Source organism: Micropterus dolomieu, linkage group LG10 (assembly GCF_021292245.1).
Source record: "Micropterus dolomieu isolate WLL.071019.BEF.003 ecotype Adirondacks linkage group LG10, ASM2129224v1, whole genome shotgun sequence".
In the NCBI taxonomy this organism is placed as follows: domain Eukaryota; kingdom Metazoa; phylum Chordata; class Actinopteri; order Centrarchiformes; family Centrarchidae; genus Micropterus; species Micropterus dolomieu.
Window position 1 is genome coordinate 17,905,398 of NC_060159.1, and position 26,756 is coordinate 17,932,153.

A 26,756-nucleotide genomic window follows, 5' to 3' on the forward strand; every position below is an offset into this window, starting at 1 on the left:
CTTCTGACGCTGTGTCTTGTTCAAGAGTGGCTTGACTCAAGGAATGCAACAGCAACCTATGTCTTGCATACGTCTGTGCGTGGTGGTTCTTGAAGCACTGACTCCAGCTGCAGTCCACTCTTTGTGAATCTCCCCCACATTTTTGAATGGGTTTTGTTTCACAATCCTCTCCAGGGTGCGGTTATCCCTATTGCTTGTACACTTTTTTCTACCACATCTTTTCCTTCCCTTCGCCTCTCTATTAATGTGCTTGGACACAGAGCTCTGTGAACAGCCAGCCTCTTTAGCAATGACCTTTTGTGTCTTGCCCTCCTTGTGCAAGGTGTCAATGGTCGTCTTTTGGACAGCTGTCAAGTCAGCAGTCTTCCCCATGATTGTTTAGCCTACAGAACTAGACTGAGAGACCATTTAAAGGCCTTTGCAGGTATTTTGAGTTAATTAGCTGATTAGAGTGTGGCACCAGGTGTCTTCAGTACTGAACCTTTTCACATTATTCTAATTTTCTGAGATACTGATTTTGGGGTTTTCATTAGTTATCAGTTATAATCATCAAAATTAAAAGGAATGAACACTTGAAATATATCAGTCTGTGTGGTATGAATGTATACATTATACAGGTTTCACTTTTTGAATGGAATTACTAAAATAACTCAACTTTTTGATAATATTCTAATTATATGACCAGCACCTGCATGTCTGTGAACCCCTCACACTACAGTATCATTTAGGCTGATAATCAATAACCGATCAGCCTCCGCTCACTAACACCCCGCAATTGCTGAGAGGGGCGAATCTGACTTAAATTGGCCTAATTATCTTCTATTGTGCGGCCAGCATTAAATAAGCAAAGTGAGAAAGTATCAGACATTAGACGTGTCAAAGTTAACAAAGACGTTTCACAACTCTTCTTCAGAAGACAGTGCTTTATTCGCCAAATGTTTTTTGTGGTACCGCCACCAAACTTTAAGTAAATACAATATGGTGTTGTAGGTGTAAGGTTTAGTTATCAAGACCTTATTCTATATTTTTATAGTCTTTTCTTTCTTGTCAACAAATTCCCTGAAATGACCAACAATCGTATTGCTTCCAACTGTAGATGTAAAACTTGAACTAAGGCTAACATATAGTTTATTATTTTTAAAAGGCTAAACAGTTTCCTTAAACAGCTGGGCATTGTAGTTTATAGCAAACATTTTTCAAACGTGAGCAAAAAGTACATTTGTTGGGGGACTATTTTCTCCTGCGGATTGATACACATTTGGTTTGCTAGTGAGTATTTTCAGCATGTGGGATTGACTCAAAATAAACCACAGTGCCCAATTGTGATAAACTTGTCAGCTAGTGCAGCGGAGTGACGTTAGAAGTCTATGGAACAGAGGAATAACTTATATCAGGCTTTGCATACAGACAATACTTATAGTACTAATAGTTTTAGCTCTTTTTTCATGAGATTTGTAGACAAAAAGATATATATAGAATTTCACTAGATGCATTCTTTAATAAAACTAACATTCTGTCTTGAATTTGTTTGCTAAAAATGATATTGATGAATCCAAACCTGATTTTAGCTGCCATGCAATTACAAATAGTGTCATTTTAATATGTGTTATAACATATTATTAGTAATAAAGGTATGGATTAAATGAATGTGTGGGTCAGGTTTTTGGTTAGTGACCCATCCCCCTGGAAGAAACCACTTCCTGTTTACATTAGTTACCCCGCCATCCAGAGAGGGCTCAAACAACAGGCTCTTTCTGCTTCAACACAGAGCAGCCTTTCATTTTTCCTCACTCAGTTTATTTACCTTCTCACTCACTATTCTCCCACCACATACAGAATCTCACATGTGTACGGCTGCTCAGCCACACAACCACCCACCCACACACACACATATCTTGAACACTGACCAGTACATTCATTCACCACTTAACCCACATGCTCCGTCACTGTCGCCCTGTCTTGCTGAATCATTCCTGTAAGAACCACCATCGTCTCTTTTTTTTGTAATTTTCTTTTTCTACCTTTCTTGGTGCCACTTTCCATTTCTCCATCCTTTGCTCATTTCTGTTGTAACTTTCTCCTTTGCACTCTTGCAGTTTTCCGGGCACTGAGACATGGCCTGTTTATAAGCCTGGCCTGGATGCCTATTTTTTTCGATCTTTTTTTTTTTGTGGAGGGGTTTAGAAACTCTCCCGTTTTCTCTTTCTTCCTCCCCACCCCTACCCTCTCTTTCTTTTGGCTGGCTCTGGAATGTCCCACACGTGGCAAGCCTAAACTGCCGCACCCCTGCAACCCTGTACCCAGCGCTGGAGGAGGGAGGAAAGTGGGACGAGAAAGAGAGAGAGTGTGTGTGAGAGTAGAGTTTTAGAGAGGGGAATGCAGCAGCAGCTCTAGCAGTTGTGTTTGAGTCAATCAGAGTTGTTGATGTTGCCTCCTGCGTTCTGATCCTGCTGTCTTTGCTCCCGCTCTCCTCCTGGATCTATATTATCTGTCTGGTTAAAGGAGGTTTCAGTGTCCATCAGTGGTCATGCAGCTCTCCATGCTGGTCAGTGTGGTCAGTGCCTAGTGGTCACTCCACTGGGCTGTGTGTTTGGGATGACATGCTGATGACGATGGTGTGTGGAGGGGACAAGTGGGGTGTGTTTTGTGTTCAGGCTGAGCAGGCTCTGCTCACAGTCTTGGTCCTGTTGCTGTGTGCAGGGAGGTTCGTCTGGGCCGTACTGGAGTGGATGAGATCAAATGCCACCCTTTCTTCAAGAACAACCAGTGGACCTTTGACAACATCCGAGAGAGTAAGTGTGTGCATGTTTTTGAATCTTGTGTATTTTTGTTTTAATCCCCACTATACAGGTGCAGCTTCCATCTCTGGCAATGTGTGACTTGTTCCATCTCTCATTGCCACTCCTCTTGTCTTTTTTTTTCTTATCATCTCCAGCCCATTCCTCCACAGATCTGGTTCTTTTCAGTCTTAGTTCATAGTCTATTTCCGTCTCCTAAGCCTTTAAGCCTGCATATATGGTACACATGCACTCCATATGCTCCTGGCTCATATCTTACATTATACGAGAGGATGCTGTGCAGAGAAGCAGAGCCTGTGATGCAGGATAACCAGCTGCATATGGGTGCCACTCGAAAAGAGTAGAGGGAATTGAAAAAAATATTAAACACTGCAAGTTTTACTGCAGGTGTATACCATATAGAACTAAGTGTTTTGGCGACACTGGTAAGTAGCTGAAGAGTTTATATCGTTACACCTCTTAAATGTGCAATTTAAGAGCAGACAGTTAAATTTAGAAATGTCACGGGCCTACACTATTCAGTGGGTTAAACATGGCATACTAGCTCTGCACCACCCATACTAACAATACACACACAGCTAAAACTTAAAGGCTGTTTTAATGAAAGTCTCCACCAGTAGGAGCAAGTTGTGTTGATTGGTCTGTAGCAGCAAACCTGACTGTCCAAATATCCATTTAGCTGATAACTGCTAGTGACATAAAGTCCTGTCTAATATATTTAGATTATTACATTGACAGGCCTTCGTGATGTATAATGTATTATCAATGGATAAATGCATAACAAGTAATGTGTAATAGTTGGCGTGGTGGTAAATCAGAAAGTAAAATGTTGCATCTGCTATGAAATGATAATATAATAATAATAACAGATTTTTTTAAATATTTTATTGCATTTTCTTTATAGTTTCATTTACACTTACATTTTGACACAGCAGAGAAAAAGAAGCGAACTTGAAATCATCGACGCAAAATCAAAACAATTATCAACATGTAAACCATAACAACAGAAAAGATATACACATTATCTAATTTGCATCAAATAAAATAGAAAACAAATCGATGGAACGATTCTAAGCTTTTTGTATATTAATGAAAGTGTTAGGATAGCCATTGCTTGTCACGATATTAAGCTCATACCTAACTGTATTCTTTTGAATTGAAAGGTAAATTGAAGTAGTAAGAGTCATGGTTCAATCTCCTCTTATACAGTTGTATCATATTAGGCATCTCTTCGGAAGGAAGGAAATAAGGAAAGGGATTTATTAAGAATATGAACAAGAACTTTGTGTCTGTATAGAATTACAGTCTGGCTCTTTCACCTCTCCTGCTCCGTCTCTCTGCTTCACCTGGCTCTGATTAAGACAGCAGACAGAACTTCGGACTGCCTGGCAGTTGGAACACAAAACCACTACTGTGCCGCTGCTCAGCTCTCTTCATGTTTGCACGTGCATGTCCTGTCACACATACACACACTCAAAACATGACCCTTCTCCCATTGTGGCGTCCCCCAGAGCTGCATGTACCTCCCAGCCCTCTGTGTCTGTGAAAGGAAGACTTTACTTCCTCCTGTGTGTGGCCATGAAGATTTACCATGTTTGTTTCTATTGAACATTCTCCCACTTGGGCTCATATTTATCAAGCTTATTAAGCTTTAGGGTGGTGCAGGCAAAAGAAGCCAGTGCCATGGATGGATGGATTGGATGGATGGATTGGATGGATGGATGGCTGGACCCCCTGTAGCGGCAGGCGGGGCAGGCTGTGCGGCCTGTGTGGACTGGCCTAATGAGAGGGGCGCCCCAGCTTGGAGGGTTGCTCCCGCTTTCTCACTCTCACTGTGGCCACGGCTGCCTGTCATTAGCCGCCCGCTATCAGAGAGCATTCTGGGAAGTTGTGCCACAAGGGCCTCCATGGAGGGGCCTGTGTCTCTTTCTGTCTCACCACACTTTTGGCTTTTGTTTCATTCCTCTGCTTGATCTCTCCCTGTATTTTCTCTGCCATCTTTGAGTCACATTTGTCACGCTGAGGGTTGTGTCCTGACCTAACAGTAATGAGCTCTTTGCTCAGAGCCAGAATTGCACTGGTCTGAGGAACTTGATCCATAATGGCTCCTTTTTTTCTCAATTAGGAACTATTTTTAGGTGAAAGGACTAGCTTAGTTTTATCTGATTTGGCCCTTTGACACATTTTTGTCTGCCTGTTGTGCAGACATTTTAAGAACGCCGGCTCCTGCGAGAAGAGAGCAGACGTTTAGGCTTCGTTGGTGAAAGGCACTGTGTGTGGGGCACAAAGTGAGCACTGTACGGGAAAAAGGAGTGGTGGTAGCCTCACGCCAACCTGCAGAGCCTACTCCTACTGCAAGCAGTGCCAAAAAATTGCCATGGAGTATACTCCTGAAAAGATTTTAAGAGTTTGTTGAAGATGTGCTTTAAATTGAAATACCTGTAGCACCGGGTTTTAATCTTTGATCGCCTTGGTTTATGTAGAACATCATCGCTCTCTTTTCTCAGTGTCTCTCGGGTTCCACCTCCTCCTCTCCCCCTTTTGCTCCGTGACTCTCTCTCTGTCTTCCAGCTGTGGCTCCAGTTGTGCCAGAGCTGAACGGTGACATAGACACCAGTAACTTTGACGACATAGAGGATGATAAAAGAGATGCTGAGACCTTTCCTCAGCCCAAAGCCTTTGTGGGCAACCAGCTACCATTTGTCTTCTTCACTTACTTCAAGGAGGACCAGTAAGTGTTTTATTCTCACGTTTTGTTTAAATTTTTGACTTCTCTGCTGTTTTGCATGTGAATCCTGTCTGCATTAGCATTTACTGAGCTTATAATTTAGTTAATATAATTTTGTTAATGATACTGGGATTTAATGTAGATTTTCACTGGAACATATTGCAGCTCTCATGTGTGGGAACTTTTACAAGGGCCTCTAGACTCAGGAAATAGGTTTAAGGACAGCGCTGTGCCCAAGATGCAAGAGGTAGAAAAAGACAGCTTCACACCCATACCTTTTAATACCCTCTTACAGTCAGACACTGAGTGCCTGTTCGAGCTCCACACTGCTGCCTTGTTCTGACAGCCCCTTTTAAATGCCCTCTTTGCTTACGATGGAGTCTAGTTTTTGAAACCTTGGGCTCAATTTGTAGGAGAAGTAGTAAAAAACAACATCTGTGTGATTCATGATCCTATAGTGCTTTTTGTCAGCAATGTTATGCTTTTATTTTTAAAGCTTATATATAAGAGTCCACTGCTTGTGTCTCACCAATTTCTCTTTTCCATTTACCTGACAAGTGAGAGTCATTGGCCAAAACAATGCCACTTAAGTCAGTAAATGGCTATTAATACAGCCAAAATTGCTGATAACACATGAATATTGAGCAGGTAATAAAAAGTATGGCTGTGGACAACCTTTCTTGGATTTCAGACACACTGCATCCTTAACTGTGCATTTTAGGGTCAACTGAAATCATATTTTTAGCATTATGTATGTGTGCATTTCCATTTAAAAAAAATATTAACACCATGCGAGAACAGTTTATGCTAAAGGACACAACTGGTCCTAAAAAGATCGTAAAATGGATTCAGATTCCTTGGTCATTATGCAGCCATGTGGCAGAGTCATGTAATGATTCCCAGAGATAGGTGCCCACTATTAAAAGTCCACCACCATGGTTAACAGTTGGCAACAGACAGTGTGGGTTGAAGGCGTTCTTTGAGTTTTCTCCAAAGGTAAACCCATCCAGATGTAACAAGATGCCTCAAAGATTTTTAGAATTTTTATTTTTTTTTCACAGTTCATCATTTAAGGTTTTTGTGCTCCATGCATGAGGTTATGGGTCTAAAGTGTAAGTGATTTCTGAATGGTAACAATAATGAAGGAAATGTGACACCTCCTTGACAACATGGGGTAGGGGTAGTTAATTGGGATTATGGATCTTGGAGATGTAAAATGTGACACAAATTTAGACATGTGGATAGTGTTGGATGTTGCCAGGACTGGAAAACCAGCACAGGTAAATTCATGGCTCTTGTATGTCCCTCCATTCTCTCTCAGGCTGCTGAACGGAAACAACAACTGCTCCGTGGAGGTTTCAGAGGACAGCAAGGAAAACTCTGAAGATAAGGAGTATTGCTCGGACAGTAAAAAAGAGGTAGGTGTTTGTGTGTGTGTGTGGTCTTAATATTATGCTAACAAGCAAGCGTTAAAGTACTTAAAAGATGGAAATAATCATTAGATAATAGTGTTTTTCTTTTCTGGCCATCTATCAGCTGCAGAAAAAGCTTTATCAGCTGGAGGAGCAGCTTGACCATGAGATGCAGGCCAAAGATGAGCTGGAGCAGAAGTGCAAGTACGATAAGATGAATAACACACAAACACACTGATTCATGATGAAGAATCCCATTCAAGCAATGAATCACCAAAACTTTAGAATATAATAATCATTAAAAAAACTGGTCATCACTGGGCAGTTCTTGGCATTTATATTGTTTGCCATTTGCTGGATGAGGCAGGAAATCTTTTTGATTGCGATCCACAACAGGAAGTGACATCCCATCCTGCAAAGCTGAAGCGTTTCTGATAATGGTTGATGTTTAAAAGAAAAGACAAATCACTTCCACATGTTCCATCAGAAAAGCAAAAAAAATAGTCATGTTTTATTTCAGTTTATGGAAACTTTTGAAATGTCAAGTTTTAAATTTGCATATATGTGAGGAAAATATACTGAACATAAAGTGAGTGTAATAGAACAGGCAGGTGCCTCCTAATTCAAGGATTTGTGCGAAGAAGTCCGCAATAAAACTGTTCTTTGCCCCCAGAAACGCCACCAACCGTTTAGACAAGCTGGTCAAAGAACTAGACAAGGAGGTAAGCATGCATTTCAACCACGATATGATAAAGCAGGTTAAGAGGTCATTCCACTCATAATGCTTGTGATTTCCTCTCTGATCAGATGAGTGGCAGGCAGAAAGTCGAGGCCTCGCTAAGGCAGCTGGAGAGAGAGCGAGCTCTGCTGCAGCACCAGAGCACGGAGAACCTGCGCAGGGTGGAGATTGAAGCAGACAGAAAACGCAGCCTGGAGAACGAATGTGAGCACACGGGAAATACCCTGTCCGAATGTCTACACTCCTGAATAAGCTCAAAAGTGCATTGCCAGCTCTTTAAATGTCACGCAGTTCCACTGTACACAGAGAAATCAAACATTATGTTTATGTGGGCCCTTATAAATTATATTATGTTGTTTCATCAAATCATATTTTGCAAAATTGGTGTAATATATTAGTCTGACTGTTAAACTTAGTAAAACATTGTAATAAACCACAAGGATACCTCGCAGCTCTGCATCCCTCTTTTTATGCAGTATGAAAAGACTGTATTGGATATGCTGGCTGTTATAGGATGGGTCACGGTATTTCCAGGCTTCACTGAATGTGTTTTATGAAATACTGCATTGTAACTTTTTTTTGTTTGCATTTACTTGTTAGTGAACAACCTGCGGGACCAGCTAGAGGATCTCAGGAAGAGGAACCAGAATTCCCACATCTCCAATGAGAAGAACATCCAGCTGCAGAAACAAGTGAGGGGAGCTTTTAACTTCACCTAACATAGCTTTGTCTTTCTTCTTTTTTTCTCACTGTTTCAACTTATGTAAATCCAGCTTGCTAATATAATCATCCATGTTCAAAGAAGTAACTGTGGCTGCTGTTTTCATTATTCAGTCTGCTTTTCCCTCATTAAATCTCTTTAATTTGCAAAAATGCTGCGCTGACCCAGTTTAGCCTGCAGGGAAAAGTTTCATCCCGTCTTGTTTCCCGCCTGTAGCTCGAGGAGGCCAACGCTGTGCTTCAGGCTGAGCAGGAGGCGGCAGCGCGGCTGAAGAAGAGTCAGGCAGAGGCCCTGAAGCAGGCTCAGAGCCTGGAGGTCAGCCTCAGGGAGATGCAGGAGAAGTGCAGCCAGCTGGAAAACGGCAAGATGGAGCTGGAGAAGCAGCTGATGGTGCTACAGGCCGAGCTGGAGGAGGAGAGAAGAGATCGCAGCCTCGGGACCGAAACTATTACTGACCTGCAGGGTGAGACGTGGCTGTCTGTTACACTTTGACGTTAATATGTATCAACATGCGCTGAATAAGTAGTTCCAAGCAGTTCAAGAAGTTTCACTGTACTTGGTCTGGTATGACTAATAGTTCATGGTGGATAATGTTTGCAAACTTTAGAGAAACACTGCTGTATAACAGACTCTTGATTCTGTGCACTACAATTACAATAGCTTAGCATGTTTGCTGTTCACAAAAAGTTTATTTAATGTGTTTATACACATATCCTACTCAGTGGTTGGGAATTAACAACAAGCAGAAGAAAAATGCTGTTAAGATGTGGAAATTGTAATACAATAATTAACGCCTTAGCAACCAGCCAATGATTATTTACAAGCCTTTTATGTTCCAAACTTTATTGTGTCTATTAAAATGTTATAAGGTTTGCAAAGTTAGCATTTAGTCAAAAAGGTTAATTCACTGTAACTGCAGGTAATCAAAGTGTGATCTATGGGGCTCAATCAAAACTACTGCAGTAAACATTTCCTTAGTAGCATTACACAACTTGGAGCTGGAGGCTGGACGGGGGTATTAAATGTGAATCGTTATGTTGGAGCAGGCTTTGGGAAATATCTGATCATAGGTGGAAACATCTGTTCAAAAGGCTGAGAATGAAGCGAGGGGCTATGAAAGCCAAAGCCGGCTCGGAGCCAGCACCTCTTGTGAGATGCTGTTTGGAAACTTCAGTGTGCTCAGTCCACGCAGAGAGGCCAGTCACTGAGGTCAGAGAGGACGGATCAAAACAACAGTGTTGCCTGTTTGCAGTGATGCCTCATGCTTTTTCCCCTCCTGGTAAAACTCTCCATGTGGGTGGAGTTAGTTAAAGGGAAAATAAACTTTTAAGTGTGTTGTTTTCTGTATATTGGATAGGCTCATGCCTGATTGCAACTGAGTAGTTCAGGTGCATTTAGTTTTTTTGTTCTTTCTATAATTTCTTTGTTATTGATTCCTTTTCCCTATTCCCATTACTCCTCCTTAGGTCGTATCACTGTCCTGGAAGAAGAGGTAAAAGAAGTGAAGTCTTCTCTCTTAAAGGTCCAGACTGAAAAGAAGCAGCTACAGGACAAGCTCAATGACCTGGAGAAGGTTGGTTGTCATTTCTAATTACTAATTTCCTGTGCGAAATGACAGATTAGGCTAGTCCAAAATATATTCCTCCTGCAAATTTAAAGTTAACATTTCTAGATTACGTGTCCAACATTGACGACTATTTGAAATGGACATTAGAAACCTAATAATCCCTTTTGATTCTATAGGAGAAGAGCAACCAAGAGATCGATTTGACGTTCAAGCTGAAGTCGCTACAGCAGAGTCTGGAGCAGGAGGAGGCAGAACACAAGGCCACCAAAGCCAAGCTCGCGGATAAAAACAAGATCTACCAGTCAATCGAGGAGGCAAAGTCTGAGGCCTTAAAGGGTGAGCAAGTGAAAGGACAAAAGTGTGAATGCATAAAAACATCAGCATATGGTCAGTAGTACTTTACACAGATATTGAAATAATAAATACAAAAAAGCGTCGGTATAACCAATAATGAAAGTCAAGAAGTGGCTTCAGTTATTCAGGAAGGCTGGAAAAGAAGTTAAACATCACCTGAAAAAGATGAAGTGCTGATTGATGGAGAAGACCATGGATCAAAAACTGTGTTTGTGTCCAGCGATTTGACAGAAAACTATACCAGGCTGGTCTTCAAATTCATTACTGTACTGATTGGCCATTTATCTGGTCCTCCATCAGAGGAAGAAATTGTTTGGTCAATACTGCGTACAACTGAGTGTGGCACCTCTTGATGTTTGTTTTTTTTGTTTGGTCCAGAGATGGAGTGCACCCTGCAGGAGGAGCGCAGCTTGAAGCTGCAGGTGGAGGGAAAGCTGCTGCAACTAGAGAAGGACCACTCCATGCTGGACTGTGACTACAAGCAGGCGCAGAACAAACTGGACGAGCTGCATGCACAAAAGGAGAAACTTTCTGAAGAGGTGAAGCTTACTGTTTATAAATGCTTATTTATCTTAATTATCAATTATCAAGCTCCTCACACTCTCACAGTACTGCCAGTTAAAAAAACGTTTTATAATAATAACAGAGTGCATCATGTGCTGCTATTTTTTGTGAAGCTGCAATAATCAGCTGGTTTGACTTATCAAAATCAATGTCCAACATGTTTTTTTTTTCTTTATTGTGAATATTTGCTGCTTTTCCTCATCGCATTTCCTTATATCCCAAGCTGAGTGAAGTCACGTTTTTTAACTGGTGTTCAGACAAAATCAGCTTTGAGACCTCACTTGTCCCCCACAACTGTCAGTTAGTGCCACCACTGAAAATGCTTGTGTGTTTGTGCAGGTCAAGAACCTGAGCTTACGTGTGGAGCAGGAGTTCCACAAGCGGAGTCTGAGCCAGAATGATCTGAAGATTCAGAACCAGCAGGTGTCGGTGCTCCGCTCCTCAGAGAAACAGCTCAAACAGGAGCTCAACCACCTGCTGGACATGAAGCAGGTCCTGGAGAAACAGAACCAGGAGCTACGCAGGTCAAATACACCCACCCACACACACACACACACACGCGCGCACAATGTATACTGAACATAAACACGCAGTGCAGCTGAATTTGTTGTGATGCTGTTGGCAAATTGTTGTGGAGAATCTCGCTCATCGTGTCTGATTTGAGGAAAGTGCTTTGGCTCTGGTGGGTATTTGGCCAGGAGTAATAATTTACAGATTGTTGGTCCTGTTCCAGGGAGAAGCAGGAGGCGGCTGACCAGCTGAAGGAACTGAAGGACCAACTGGAGGCAGAGCAGTATTTCACGGTAATACTAACAGCCATTTTCCTTCTTTTGTGCACCTTGTCTATAAACACAGCAGAGCAAAAATCTAAATTGATCTTAAATATGGATCTTGATGTGGAAGATATGAACAGAGAAAGAGTTTATTTTCCCACCTAGTACATCCCAGATCTGTGATGTGAAATTAATTGTACCTCTAACTGTCCTCCTCCAAGACCCTTTACAAGACGCAGGTCCGCGAACTGAAGGACGAGTGCGATGAGAAGAATAAGCTGTACATTGACGCACAGCAGCAACTGGCAGAATATCAGGAGGAGAGGTGACTGTGGATTACGGGTTTCTTTTGACTACCCCTTTTTCAGTCTAAACACTGAAACCCGAGACATTACAGCACTAAAATGACCTGGCATTTCTGATTTGATTTGATTCTGTTTTAAACATCATACAAAGAAAAAAATATGAGAATTAATCCAACATGAACAGCTACAAAAATATTAAATTAAATTAAATTAAATGAAACAAAGTATGAACACAAACTATTTCATGTCATGCATAAAATGTCCGTGGCAGTGAGGCATCTACAGCATGACGTTATACAGTTATCGTTTTTTTTAAGAATGTAACATACTTTCCAGATTAGTGTTATTTGGCCTCTGTGAATTCATCTCACAGCCAAAAAAGAGGACTTGACCTTTAACTGAATAAAGTTTAACCAGATTAACAGCAGATGCACAAGAGCCAAAGATTACTGTGGACAAGTGTAACACTCTTGCTTTAAAATCCCACATCGACGAAAAGGTCATTTTAAATGTTAATGTATGTCCACACTATAGGCCTATAGGCCTATGTCTGACTGGCCTAATATCAGCAGGGATTTTAAGGATTTATCCAGTTCTAGCATTTGGATAATACGGTGATAACAGTTCCTTCCTCTATTCCCTCATTAGGGATTCCCTGACAACCCAGCTGGAGGCCAGTCTGACCAAGGCAGATTCTGAGCAGCTGGCTCGCTCCATCGCTGAGGAGCAGTACTCCGACCTGGAGAAGGAGAAGATCATGAAGGAGCTGGAGATCAAAGACATGATGGCAAGACACAAACAGGAGCTCAGCGACAAGGAGGCCACCATCAGCTCGGTGAGACCATTTTAGTCTATTTAGATCCAGGAAGTATATGTTGTTGAAATTCAAATATAGGAAGTCTTTAGCCATAAAGAAGGATTTTTGTGTTTACACCCTTGTAACAAATGATTTTATGACTACATTCAAACTGTTAGGGTCACAGGTTTGACACTGTTTCCCATCCTGTCAGCTACTTAAAGGAACCCTGTGGAGTTTTCTTGTAAACAAAGTTTATATTCAGCGTTACTCACTAAAACGCAATACATGTATCGTTCAGGTCCAACAAATGTGTTGAATGCGTTTGCTTCCTCAAAAAACATTTGTAAAGCAGATTTTTAAAGTATTTCCAATCCATGATCTGATAGATCTCAGTCTTCTGTATGTATGCAATGTAAGTAGTTAATTTCCTTCAGCTAGTGGCCCAGATGTAAAATGTACCCTGAGGACAGCATTGAAACCACTGCAGTAAATCACAGTAGTTTGGATCATGCAGCATGATTTACGTCTGTTTTCAAATGTGCTAAATAGAGATTACTGGCAGTTTGCTTGTTTGCTACTGTGTGTATGGATGAGACTCACCTCCACCCTGACACCCCTTACAGCTGGAAGAGTCCAATCGCACTCTGACGGTGGATGTGGCCAACCTGGCCAGTGAGAAAGAGGAGCTTAACAACCAGCTGAAAGACATGCAGCAGCGTGAGTGTCATTTTGAATTAATGAGCACCAGATTTCTACAGAAATGACATTTCCCTCAGTCCTGGAAAATGTGTTAAAACGCTGCCTGAAGGTGATTTATGGGAAGAAGGCTGTAAAAATGTCATGAAAAGAAGCCATTAATCTCTCCGTCAGGAAGCAGAAGTGTCTGTAGAATGGCAGAATATTGCTCTTAAGACTTAAGTTATGGATTACTTCTGTAAAACTTATGTTAAGTAAAAATGTTTATGAGCCCTGAATTAATATTCTTCTCTGCTATTTATACAGAGCTCCAGAAAGCCAAGGAGGAGGAGCAGCAGATGAACTCGCTCAAAGTGTCCTTTGAAAGGCAGCTGCAGAATGAAAGGACACTAAAAATTCAGGTGTGTGTCTGGGCGCCTACACAGGTCTGGAAAGCCTGGAATATTTAACTTTCACTTTTTTTTTACCTTCAGAGACGACTGTTATGTCACATTATTTGTTGTTAAGAATAATGTTCAGCTGCAGGCTTGTGTTGAACTCTGGGCCAAAATCACTGAGATCTAAAACAAAAATCTCTATCTCTATCTCTATCTAATCTCTTTGCTCCCAGGCTGTTAACAAGCTGGCTGAGGTGATGAACAGGAGAGGGCCCGGGGGAGGAAGCCACCGCGGCAACGGCACCGAGGTGCACAGGAAGGAGAAGGAGAACAGGAAGCTGCAGCTGGAGCTGAGAGCGGAGAAAGAGAAACTTAACAGCACCATCATCAAATACCAGAGAGAGATGGGGGAGATGCAGGCGGTCAGTACGCCGACACTGCACGCTAGCATCCGAACACATGGCATAACATGAATATATATTGTGTCTCTGTGAGAGACAGATGATTTTATTGAAGTCCTTTTATTATAGTAAGATTTAACTGAAGATACTGTAGGTTACAAATTCAATTTAAATTACTATATCTCCCTTCATGTATCTCCCAGAATCAATTCTGTTAAAATGAATGTTTTACCCAGGTTAATATATTTATTTCAGTATTTATCTATATTTCATCTAAAGTCTTTATTTTATAACATAAACAAACATAATACAATATTTATTTGGAATTGTTGATCCCCCAGAATCCAGAGTCTGCACAGAGTCAAAGGGCAGTTAATATTCATATTATTTTATTTTGGATAACGAATTTCAATGCATTGCTCTGTGCCGCTCCCTTTACCTCAGCCCATATCCAAATTTGTAACTGGGTTATTGTTCAGACGTTTATTTATTTTACGAATTTATTTCACAAACAACAGACTTGACTTGAACTGCATTTAAACACTGGCCCATGTCTATTATTCAGCTGATAGCCGAAGAGAACCAGGTGCGTCTGGAGCTTCAGATGGCGCTGGACAGTAAAGACAGCGACATCGAGCAGCTTCGTTGCCAGCTCACCTCCCTCAGCATTCACTCTCTGGACTCCACCAGCATCAGCAGTGGCAACGACATGGAAATGGGTGAAGGATACCCAGGTAGACAAGAGACCTGATCTCACATTCATCATTCTATAATTTGGCACCAACATGTGTACTGTACACTAAAATGTTCCAAACCAGTTCAGAAGCAAATGCACTTCTGCGTGCACTTCCTGTGTTCCCCTTTCTGCAGTCTCTCTTCCTGAGTTCCTGCTGTTTCCTTTTTCACTTTGAGTCTCTTTGTCTTCTAGGCCAATTGTTTTTGACCTTTTTCCTCTTTATGCTTCTTCTTTTTCCCCCTCACTTCACCTCAACTTCTCTTCATCTTCGGGGCACAGTGCGCATTACTCACTCCCGCACCTCAGAATCAATGTCCTTCACCTACCAGCGCACACACAAATCTGTCTGTATCGACACCCGACCCAACCTTCGCTCGGCTCATACTGTCTTTGACAGTGACTCTGAGGATGAAGAAGAATATGACCAGCGGGTGGAGCAGGGCAACCGTCCCCTGGCCCTCACCTATGAACAGCCCCCTAAGGCTGAACCTGCAGGTGACCCTGCATGTCGCTTCAGACCAGGGATGGGGATGAAAATGAATACTGAAATTGTCCTAACAGTGGTTTATAATAGTGTCCATCCATTATCCGGGGTGGTGATGGCGCATAGATAAGATGCTTGCCTTTGGGGTGGGAGACCCGGGTTTGATTCCCACTGTGAGACATCCACCATTGTGTCCCTGAGCAAGACACTTAACCCCTAGTTGCTCCAGAGGTGTGCGACCTCTGACATGTATAGCAATTGTAAGACGCTTTGGATAAAAGCATCAGCTAAAATGAATAAATGTAAAATCCAGTATTTCCAATGTGTTAAAAATTGCTTTATCCTAAATTAATAGAATTGAGAAAGAAATACCCTCAACCCTGGTTAAACCCTGCAAAAGTTTCAGCTAATCCCTCAATCCCTCTACTCTGTTGACTCTGTCTCTGCTGTGCTTTAATCCTTTTTAATGTTCACTGGACACATGAATACTCACAGCTTGATGCTGGCCTGCTTTGTACAGATTTATTCTACTGCAAAAGATGTTGGGAAACATTTTCCAAGTGTGAAGTGAAGTTCATGTGTAGTGTTTTTCCTAAGCTAAAATAAGTTTAGTTTAATTTTCCTCCCCAGACATGTGCCATATTTTGTGCTGGATGTCTTATAGTATATATGTACAGCTCCCACTGAACAGTCTGTTGTTAAAATGAAGTAGCAAGGCTTCCCGCCACTTGCCCTTTGTTTTTTGGTGAAGAATCATTTCCTCTCCAAGTGATGAGTGTCTGTTCAAGGGAAATGCCACCAAAAGTTCCAAAATGTCAAGGTGGTCTTTTAAGTGGTTCACATGATTAAAGGCTGCTCTCCTTTCAGTGTTAACATCTTCCTGTCTTTTTTTCTCTGCAAACTAGACTCCAGGCTGGAGGGCTGGGTCTCACTTCCTACCAAGAACACAAAGCGGTTTGGCTGGGACAAAAAAGTAACGTGTCTACCATTATTTCTCGGATCTACAGATTTGTTTACTTTGTAATAATCGTGACAATTTCCCCCTCTAACCTTTTGATCCTTTCCTTTTACAGTTTGTAGTTGTGAGCAGTAAGAAGATCCTGTTCTACAACAGCGAGATGGATCGAGAGCAGGCCAACCCGTTCATGACACTGGACATCGAGTGAGTCATTTAAAACACCAAAAATTTAGAATAATGTTAAAGTTTATGTAACGTTATGAAGCACTCTTTTAAACAGTAGTTATACTAAGAAGCTACAGCCATGCTAGTTGCTCTGTGAGACTGTACTTACGTCATCATGCTAATCAGCTCACAGTGATGGTGCTAACATGAAGGTTAGCAAGTATAATGTTTACCATGGTCACTTTCTTAATTGATCATGTTAGCATGCTCAACTCAGCATTTGCTAATAAACCAAAATATTGGACAAATTGAAATTTTGACCTGATGATGGCGCTAAATGAAAATTGAAGATTCACCAACTCTACTGGAATTCATCCGGAGGGCAACATGAATGTCTGCATCAAATTTCATGGCAATCCAATCAATAGTTGTTGAGACATATAACTGGAAACCAAAAATGTGAAACTTATTGTGGCACTAGAGGAAAAGTCTGAGGGATCAGTCTGGACCAAAGTGGTGGACAGACACTTGACATTGCCATGTGGCTAAGATTAGAAATTTAAGAGAACAACTAAATTAAGATATAATCCAGAATAAGATTAAAGGCCATCTTTAAAAATCTGTAAAATTAGCTGCATGGTAGGGGTAGAATTTGTCAGGATAAACTATACAGTCCTTTAAAAGAAGAAACCAACTCAATTAAGCATATCTTGCCACTGCTACACATAATATTTTTCACCTGAAGCTGTCCATCACTGATACTTTGAGTAATGTCTTTAATGGCATTCTAGTTACAAAAAGTTAAGTGTCTCTGTACCCAGAGTAGTGATTACACTTATTATCCTGGGTCACCACTTAACCCTTCCATCTCTCTCCCACCTACAGTAAGCTGTTTCATGTCCGACCTGTCACTCAAACTGATGTGTACCGTGCAGAAGCCAAAGATATTTCAAGGATATTCCAGGTAATGAGCAAGTCACCTCTGCATTCTGTCCCCTCTCCCCTCTTGCACAGGCTGTCAGAATAAATCAGGTGTGGTTTTCTCAATTCAACTGCCTCTTCAATAATATATCCATTCCCCTTCTTCTATTTTCCCAGATCTTGTACGACAATGAAGGCGAGCTTAAACGTGACCAGGAGGCTGTAGTGGACCCAACGCTGTATGCTGATCGTCCTGCTTACATCAACCACAAGGGCCACGAGTTCATCCTTACGCTCTACCACTTCCCCTCCAGCTGTGATGCCTGCACTCGACCCCTGTGGAATGTTTTCAAGCCCCCGCCGGCCCTCGAGTGCCATCGCTGCCACACCAAGTGCCACAAAGACCACCTGGACAGAAAGGAGGAAGTTATTGTGCCCTGCAAAGGTCAGTCTGCTCAGTCTAGATTTAATATTATAAAATTTGCTTGCACCATGGAAACAGATGTTTCTCCAGTGTTAAGATGGAGTACATATATTTGGGTACACCTATGCCAACTGTAGTAAAATGTATTACAATTACAGAATAAGAACATCACTACCATTGTTTCAGCAGCTGCCATCTGCTTTGGATTTCCGACTATAGAAGCATATTAGATTAATGTTAAGAGGTGCAAGTAACAATTTATTTTTTATTGTCAGTGAATCTATTGGTTAGTTTTCTGATTAATCATTCAGAATAAATGTCAGGAAATAGTTAAAATCACAATTTTCCAGAACTCAAGGGGATGTGTCCAAAACCCAAATATATTCAATTTACAATGATAGAAAACAGAGAAAAAATGAAAATTATCAATTGTTAATGTTTTTGACACTGTGTCACAGAGCTGTGACTGAGACCCTTTAAGAGACATTTTTCAGTATGCTGTAGTCCAGTACAACGCTACAACAATTGCTTGAAATGACATCATAGAGTTAAGCACACACAAAGAAATAAGGTAGTCTCAGCAAAAAAGTGCTGAGTGCTTCAAGTACAATAGTGAATATCAGTGGGGGTTTGTATCGTGGTATATCAAACAGCATTTTTGTATTTTTCTGGCCACAGTCATTGTTGGCCTGGCTGATAAGTTGAGAGATTATTTTGATTTAATTACTTTAAGCTACAGTAGGTAATGTATTTGAGAAGCTTTTTTTTGTTATATTTGTTCAAATTCTCTTCATCCTGACAGCAATCAATAAATCAAATGTTCTGGGTCAAAGAAATTAAAAAAATCTGGTGTCTGTCGCAGGCTACTTGCCTGTCTGTCTGTCTACCTGTGTGCACTCTGTCCGTGCACTAATTGTTCATGAAAATGTGTTTTGTGGGAGTGGCTTTGGAAAGAGGCCTATACAGAGGGGCAGTAATTTTTCTGTTGGATGCTTTCAAAATCTAGCTGTCTCATTCTAGTCACCTTCACCAGCTTTAAAGACACAGAAACTCTTTAACAGCTCTTCTTAAAAAGCTAGTGCTTATCTAATCTTATCTTTACCCTGTTTCTAATGTATTTTAAATAACTTTCTTCAACAGTGAACTATGACTTGTCCACTGCCAAAGAGCTGCTTTTATTGACCAACTCTCCAGAGGACCAGCAGCGCTGGGTCAATCACCTTCTCAAACGCATCCCGAGGAAACCTCCAGCAATTAGTTCTCCCTCCGCAGTACAAAACATCCTTCCTGAAGCAATTTCAGGTTCACCTTCACCCAGAGCTTCACCTCACATGTCGGCACATCGCGGTGCCATGAAGATCCAATCCACTAGACAGCAGCAGCCATCAGGGAAGCCCAGGTGAGGACGGGGAAATAATTGCCAGATACAGAAAATATTAGCATTATTCACCCATATTAAAGCTGTTTGATTCTGTAGTATTTTTTTACATAACTGCAATGACACACACAGGATGTTCCATCCATCTTGTTCTCAAGGTCAAACTCACTCGTTATTTTCAGTTTATTAAAACCACTAAATCTTGTATTCACATCCCCAATATTACATCAGGTATGTGGGCACAAATCAAAATAAGATCATTGTCTTTACAGTTAATAAATTAAAACTCTAGAAATGAATCCATCTTTGTTTTGATTGTTAAAAGCCAGGTGGCAATAAAATCGGCATATTCAGATTTTTGGGTTAAAATGTTACACAGCAAATGCAAATGGTAATTTTAAAAACATCAGCGATTCTGGTACTAATCAGCAGCTCGCAGGCCTTTTCTGAACTGTCAGGGTCTGAAATGAACTTCATTTACTGTAAACTGTTGTGATCAGGTACCTTTTGCAGTAGGAAACTTAACTTGTAGTTGAATGGGAACATAAAAATCAGGGTTAAAATTGTAGCTAATCTAATCTGATAAGCCATCTATTTTTCAGTAAAATTTTGTTTAAAAACAACTCAATCAGAAACAACAAGCCAGACTAATCTTTGTTGATGACTCTCAAACATGTGCACTTGAAAGGGGCTTAAAGCTGTGGCTGACACAGGATGTCTTGCTTTAAATAGGATTCCTGAATCATTTGCATGTGCATATTGCTGTATGCAGCATTAATGCAGTGTCAGTAGCCACCTAATTGAGTAGGAAATGGCACCAAACCATTATGGGACTCAGTATCAGCTAACAGTATCGGTCTTGTTTTCTGTAATAAAGGACGCTCAGACACTCAGTTGTCAAAGTTTGCTGCCATCCACAACCTAACTGGCTCTCATCCCTCAGCACTGGCCCCATGCTCCGTATCATCCTCCACTGACCTTTGACCTCTTCACCTCTGACCCCACCATTCTAACGTCTCTCATGCTGGGAGACTGTAAGTAGCTTGTTGTGCCTGTCCGCCCTCCATCATGCTGTGCTGCTGTGTCCATTAACTGTGCCTCATCATAACAAGCAGCGTTCAGTCACTCAGTTAACTACTCACAGCTCTGTGCTGCCCCTGGTGAACGTGGCATGTGTTGCCCCAGCAGTTAATGAGGCACTAAAGGCTTTTGACCCCTCAGTAAACCTCAAACTTGCTGTTTCAGGTCGCTTGAGTTTGGCCTAAGAGACTGGAGTTGGTCGTTGGATGATGTCGATAATGATGATGATGATATGTTCTTCTGAAGGAAGTCAAAGAGGGGGGACAGAGGGTAACTGGACCTCTGCATGTGTTTTTGCAGTTAATAGGTGGCTTCAGTGTGGCCAGATGCATGCATTTTTGAGTGATTTTTAAATGTAAAAATGAGTGTGAAACATGAACTCAGTGTAATATAATAGATGTAATAGTGGTTGGGAAATATGCTTGCTGCACATGCTTATTGCATAAAAAGCAGACAGATTTGGGAGTATTCCTGGTCTGCATGTTTGCAAGAAGTAAAATATCACATAGTTTGACATTTTGGAAAAATGCACTTATTCAATTCAAATTAGCTTTATTGGCATGAATGTGTAACAACAGTATTGCCAAAGCATCATACAAACTACATAATCACTTTCTTGCAGGTTACTTAAAAAATAACGCTCTTAGATCTGTCCATTAAATATGAAGCAATAGCCAACAGCTGGTTAGCTTAGCAAAGTGTTATAAAAAAACATCTCTGCCCAAGAAATAGTCCGGCACATAACCCTGCTGTTACAGCCAAGTCCCGTTTAACTTTAGAGGTGCTGGTAGGTGGATTTTGTTACCTTTGGACAGAGCCAGGCTAGCTGTTTCACCATGTTTCCAGTCTTTGTGCTAAGCTAAGCTAGCTCAAACTAACTACAAGAAAGCAAAAATGTACTTTAATATTTTACTTATTGCAAATATGCAGGCCACGATTATTCTGTCTGCTGTTTATTAATCTTACTCGTACATTGTGTGGCTACTGGATAGCTTCCTTGTGTAATTTGAGTGGATTTTGTGTGGGCGTGCCTTTTGAAGTCCAGTCATTCTGTTGGTAGCATCCCAGGTTTTCACATGATATTTTTTTTCTCTCTCTCTCTCTCTCTCTCTCTCTCTCTCTCTCTCTCTCTCTCTCTCTCTCTCTCTCTCTCTCTCTCTCTCTCTCTCTCTCTCTTTTCACAGTTAACCCTGGCTGGAATCTTTGTGGATTAATGACGGCAGCCTGGATGCAGGTGTCTACGTGCTATATTTTTAGGGAAGTAGACTGAAAAAAATATACTTATCGTGGACAGAAACATTCACAGACACACTGGCTGTCGTCATGAGAACTGGGACTGTCTTTGTCATTTTAACAAGAGGAAAATGAGCAGTATTCAAAGCAAAAACAAAAAAAACAAACCTCAGCTCAACACTCTGTGAATAAATCTGCCTTATTTTATAATCATGACAAAAAACATGGACATTTTATTATCAGATGCAGTGACTCACATACTGATTTGTGTTTGTGAGGTATTAGGCATGTGTGTGAATATTTGTATAAGAGGTCCGTCTGTGTATTGTAACACAGAAATTTAGCTCATAGTATATGATTGTTTTATTTTTATGGATATAAGTCAGCAGCACATTATAAAGTATATCCTTGTCCTGTAAATGAATCCAGTTTTACTCTTGGAGTCTTGATTTTGGGGCATGTTTTATTATACACAATAGTACAATTACAACATAAGACAGAATAATGTGAATTGAACAGAAACGATGTGTTTTCTTCTCGCCATTCATGAAAAATTCGAATAAATTGTTACCGTGATTGATTTTTCATTGATTGTGTAAAATCCCACGTGTAGGATTTGTCTCAGTGTTTTACCGTTAAGGACATACTACAATGCAGACAAAAAAGTTGTGAAAGCAAAAGTTGAAAAAGCCTCCTCCAGTATGAAGTAGATACTGCATCAAAAGCAGCAGACAGGCAGTGAAAGAAGTAAATACAGATCTATCTAGTTAAATAAGTTTTTCTGAGACAGGGGGGATTGGTGAAAACTGGGGTTTGAATTTGATTTCTCTACCCATATCTTCCCAGGTTGCACTGTACCAACAATTATCTTTAGATATACTCTATATAAAAATTATAGTAAATTGTAATGTACACTGTATAGGGAAGTGTTGCCACAAGACAAACTACGCCAAAAAAGATAATGAAATTGATATGATATGAAAGTCTGTAGTGCATATCACTGATATTATAAATACAAATGTGTTATTGCAACACTGTAGTTATTCTTCAGAGTTGTTCTATCTTGACACCAGTGTATTTTAGGAGACTATTTGAACTATACCCGAATAGGTCCGTCTTTATCTTGCTAGTGCATGTGGAGTGAGTGGGCTTGACTGAAATAAATCTTTCAGAACAGCCTAAAGCCAACTGGCACTCATCATACATAATGTAATGGCTCATCATGTTGCCCATCTGCTAAAATTGTATTTCATACTGCAGGTCTAATCCATTCTCTCTATCAGCTGTGAGACTGAATGTACTGGTTAAATTAGCATGAAACCTGCTGTGCCGGCTGCTGTGACCTCAGGTGGCACGCAGCCCTCACCTGCTGTTTCTACTCCTCATCATGAATCGCGGGGGACTGGAGCCAATCCCAGCTGACATTGGGCGAAAGGCGGGGTACACCCTGGACAGGTCGCCAGTCCATCGCAGGGCCATCATGAATCTACATTTTATTATTTTATCTCTAATATTTAAACTTACATTTTTAAAAAGGATGTCTTTCATGCAGCAGTGGTAAATACATTCTCTAGTATTGTACTCCACTGCAATTCAAAGGGGAGATATTCTTTTTACTCCACTCTACATTTGTTCTAGAGCTTTGTTTTTCTAGTTACTTTACAGACTTGAGGTTTTATATATGTAAAAAAAGTGAGACTATAAAAAATGATACATGATACAAGATTACTACTCATCGGTGTATAGAATAGTTAAAATCAGCTTCACCTCATCCACCTACAATATTAAAATACTACTTATACATTATTGCATCAGTAATAATAATCTAATAGTGTAATATATAATAATAAAACACTCACAGGGGCCATTTTTCTGCATTATCAGTGCGTTTACTTCTGATACTTGATATGTTTTGCTAGTTATACTAGTAATGCTTTTACTTAAATTGCATTTTAAATGCAGGACTTTTACTTGTAATTGAGTACTTTTATATTGCAGTATTGCTGTTTTTACTGAAGTAAATGAACTAAGTGCTTCTCTGCCTCTTTCTTAGTTAATATAGGCCAAAACTGAAAACATGTACAGTATGTATAACCTCACATATTGTAGCACACTTGATGTGCTAATAGATGTTTAATCAAGAACACAGTGCACTAGTGACTGTTATACTTTCCTCTGTTTTCTCTGTCTGTGCTCCTCTGTATGTCCCTCGTGAGGCTGGATTGGCTAGAATGTGGATTGCTTTTTTATTTCTTCAGCTGAGGCTTTTTTAGCTACAATACATTGTTATTGAGACACTTTTTTACACCCAACACGCTAATATAGTTCAAATTAGCTACAACCAAACCAGCTACAACAGTAAAATGTTACCAATACTTGATTGCGTTCAGTAACAATTGAATGTAATGTTTATTGGGGCATTTTTTTGCAAAAAGAATACTTTTATTTTGAATACTTTGAGAAGACCTTAGCAACAAATCCTTAAGGTCCTGTAAGTTGCGAGGTTGCAAGGTGGGACCTCCATGGATCAGACTTGTTTGTCCAGCACATCCCACGGATGCTCGAATGGATTAAGATCTGGGTAATTTGGAGGCCAAGTCAACACCTTGAAGTTGTTGTTTTTGTGTTCCTCAAATCATTCCTGAACCATTTTACTTTGTGGCAAGGCACATTATCCTGCTTGCTGCCTTCCCATTGTGCATCCTGGTGCAATGTGTTTTTGATTGATGGTCATGCATTTTTATCTCTTCCTTGCACTCTCCCTCCGTCTCTCCCCCTCTTTCACCATATTTTAAAAAATCCAAAGTACAAAGTAGACATCTAACTGAGTTATCCAATCAGTGGCAAACCATCAGACATTCGTAAACTTCATATGGTCACATTAACGCACAGACTTGAGCACCATATTTCAGAATCAGCTCCTTTTAGCAAAACTATAGTATTGTATTCAATAAACCAACATAAACTAAGTTTCCAGGCTTTGTACTTTCCCTGCAGTATAGAGTCTGTTGCAACTGCCCGTCCTTGACGAATGATTGTGTAGTGACGGGCCCGTGTTTACTCAGTAAGTAATGATTAGTTTAGAGGATCCACTTCCCAAATGACTCAGTAATTTGCAAGTGAACACTGCTGAATCTGATATAAAGAGCGGTCCGGCTAATACTCATCCATCTAGAGAACAACAGTAAGTTTACTTTTGTTACTTTTGTTACTGAACATCATGTGCATGAACTGGCAAATGATTTGTGGTTTACTTTGTGGTCAGACAATTAGCAAGTTTGAAATGCTTATATGTATGCCCTTGCAAGTTTTCTGTTGTGTAATCTCACTTTTAATCATCCGTTTCCTAGTAATGAAGCCCTGGTGTGCCCTTGCTTTCCTTTGGTTGGCATATTTCTGCCATGGCACACTGTCCTGCCCGGCACTGTGTAAATGCTACATCAGAAGAGCAGAGGTGGTCTGCAATGAGGTTCCTCTCACAGAGTACCCCTCCGAGGGTCTCCCGAAGAACACCACCATGCTGACCATCCAGTACACAAACATCACCTCCATCTCCGAGCAGCAGGTAAGCGCCACACCCCTGCTGCAAGAGCTCCACCTGTACAGCAACCACCTGCAGAGCCTTTCCTCTCATCTTCTCAGAGGCGTTCCTCACGTCAGCACTTTGGATCTCACAGGAAACAAACTGTCTGACCTGCCTGCGGATGTCTTCAGCCATGCCACGCTCCGCAGCTTGGTGCTGAAGAATAATCTGATTGAAAAAGCTGGTGCAGCGTGGCTTCCTGATAACAGCAGCCTCACCTGGTTGGACTTATCTGGGAACCGTTTAACGGAGATGCCAACTGCTCTGCTTCAGAAGCTGCCCCACCTGGAGAATCTGGACCTTTCCAACAATCGTCTGGAGAAGATCTCTGCAAATTCTCTGGACTCGCTGACCAAACTCGAGAGGCTAAACCTGCAAAACAATGAGCTAGACACCCTGGATGCATCTATACTTCAGAGCACCCATAACCTCACGTATCTGTTCCTCTCTCGGAATAAGCTCAACAAACTCCCCCAAAACCTATTTCAGGAGCTCACTCAGCTCAAACTCCTGAGTCTGGATGACAACCAGCTGAAGCACATCCCTGCAGGTTTGCTGGACCCTCTGGACTCACTGGACGAGGAGGGGCTGGACCTGACCACCAACCCCTGGCTGTGTGATGGGAAGATGGAGTACCTCTGGAGGTGGCTTCAGAAGAACAAGAAGAAGGTCTTCCTGCCAGAGACTATCATTTGTGCCAGTCCGCAATCTCTGGTGGGGCGCTCAGTTCTGTCACTGACAGAAAGTGAACTAAACCTTCAGTCTTAACATTTTCTATCCTATGGTTACTGGTTATTATCTGATATGGTAATGTACCCAGTTCAGCCTGTCATCACTTACTTACTGTTCAATCACTGAAACAATCCATAATGTGACTGTATAATTAAATATGATGTGAATAAAGAGATGTCTGTCTTTCCTTGCACTTTAATTACAGATAAAATGTGTTGTGAAAAGAATAGTTTGACATTTTAATTAATGAGCATTAGTGTTGGTAGGTGGATTTTTGGACCAGTCAGACTAGCTGTTTCCAGTGTTTATGCTAAGCTAAACTAATCGGCTCCTGGCTGTAGCTTCATATTGACATATTGAACCAACAGACATGAAAGTGGTATCACTCTTCTCATCTAACAAAGCGATTAACCATACTTCCTTTAACAGACTGTATGTTCTTCAAAAGGAGAAATCCAAACACCAAGAATGTGATTATGAAGATAAAGTAAAGGACTAAATTCCAATTTCTCATTCATTCAACTTTTTGTTGCACGCCTCAATGATTTACAAGTCACACTGGAAATAACTTGAAATATTATACCACTGCGTAAATAAGTCTTCTTGCAGGACTGAAAAAAGAAAATATTGATTTGTGTGTGGTAACATATTCACTTTTAGAAAGTACAGAAGAAAGTAACCACTCACCAGTTGATGAGCTGGTTTGTTTGCTTGGTTTTGTTTGCCCTTGCAACATTTTGTCCTGACTCATTTCTGGGAATAAATGTACTCAACATTGTATAAATACCAGTCCGTAATCAAAAACTGAGGGAATTTTGCTGTGCCTTT

At 40.9% G+C, this 26,756-nt stretch overlaps 2 protein-coding genes across 4 annotated transcripts in view; both read left to right on the forward strand.

The window, feature by feature from the left end:
- LOC123977529 (rho-associated protein kinase 2-like) overlaps positions 1–22,189 on the forward strand; it is a 34,702-nt gene extending 12,513 nt beyond the window's left edge. For all 3 annotated transcript variants that reach the window (XM_046060277.1, XM_046060278.1, XM_046060280.1), the window contains 25 exons: positions 2,701–2,792; positions 5,370–5,529; positions 6,848–6,944; positions 7,063–7,142; positions 7,612–7,660; positions 7,746–7,881; positions 8,278–8,369; positions 8,615–8,861; positions 9,865–9,971; positions 10,142–10,301; positions 10,698–10,858; positions 11,223–11,407; positions 11,617–11,686; positions 11,878–11,981; positions 12,610–12,796; positions 13,384–13,477; positions 13,763–13,857; positions 14,067–14,255; positions 14,800–14,968; positions 16,360–16,427; positions 16,528–16,616; positions 17,463–17,541; positions 17,676–17,943; positions 19,063–19,321; positions 21,565–22,189. In XM_046060277.1, coding sequence (XP_045916233.1) covers positions 2,701–2,792; positions 5,370–5,529; positions 6,848–6,944; positions 7,063–7,142; positions 7,612–7,660; positions 7,746–7,881; positions 8,278–8,369; positions 8,615–8,861; positions 9,865–9,971; positions 10,142–10,301; positions 10,698–10,858; positions 11,223–11,407; positions 11,617–11,686; positions 11,878–11,981; positions 12,610–12,796; positions 13,384–13,477; positions 13,763–13,857; positions 14,067–14,255; positions 14,800–14,968; positions 16,360–16,427; positions 16,528–16,616; positions 17,463–17,541; positions 17,676–17,943; positions 19,063–19,321; positions 21,565–21,568 — 3,241 coding nt within the window. In that variant the 3' untranslated portion in view covers positions 21,569–22,189. The remainder of the gene's footprint in view (positions 1–2,700; positions 2,793–5,369; positions 5,530–6,847; positions 6,945–7,062; positions 7,143–7,611; positions 7,661–7,745; positions 7,882–8,277; positions 8,370–8,614; positions 8,862–9,864; positions 9,972–10,141; positions 10,302–10,697; positions 10,859–11,222; positions 11,408–11,616; positions 11,687–11,877; positions 11,982–12,609; positions 12,797–13,383; positions 13,478–13,762; positions 13,858–14,066; positions 14,256–14,799; positions 14,969–16,359; positions 16,428–16,527; positions 16,617–17,462; positions 17,542–17,675; positions 17,944–19,062; positions 19,322–21,564) is intronic.
- A 1,969-nt stretch (positions 22,190–24,158) lies between these two features.
- Positions 24,159–26,099, forward strand: LOC123977740 (leucine-rich alpha-2-glycoprotein-like). Its single transcript, XM_046060672.1, has 2 exons — positions 24,159–24,797; positions 24,964–26,099. The coding sequence occupies exon 2, from the start codon at positions 24,966–24,968 to the stop codon at positions 25,962–25,964; it is 999 nt and encodes a 332-aa protein (XP_045916628.1). The 5' UTR covers positions 24,159–24,797; positions 24,964–24,965; the 3' UTR covers positions 25,965–26,099.
- Positions 26,100–26,756: the final 657 nt, after the last annotated feature.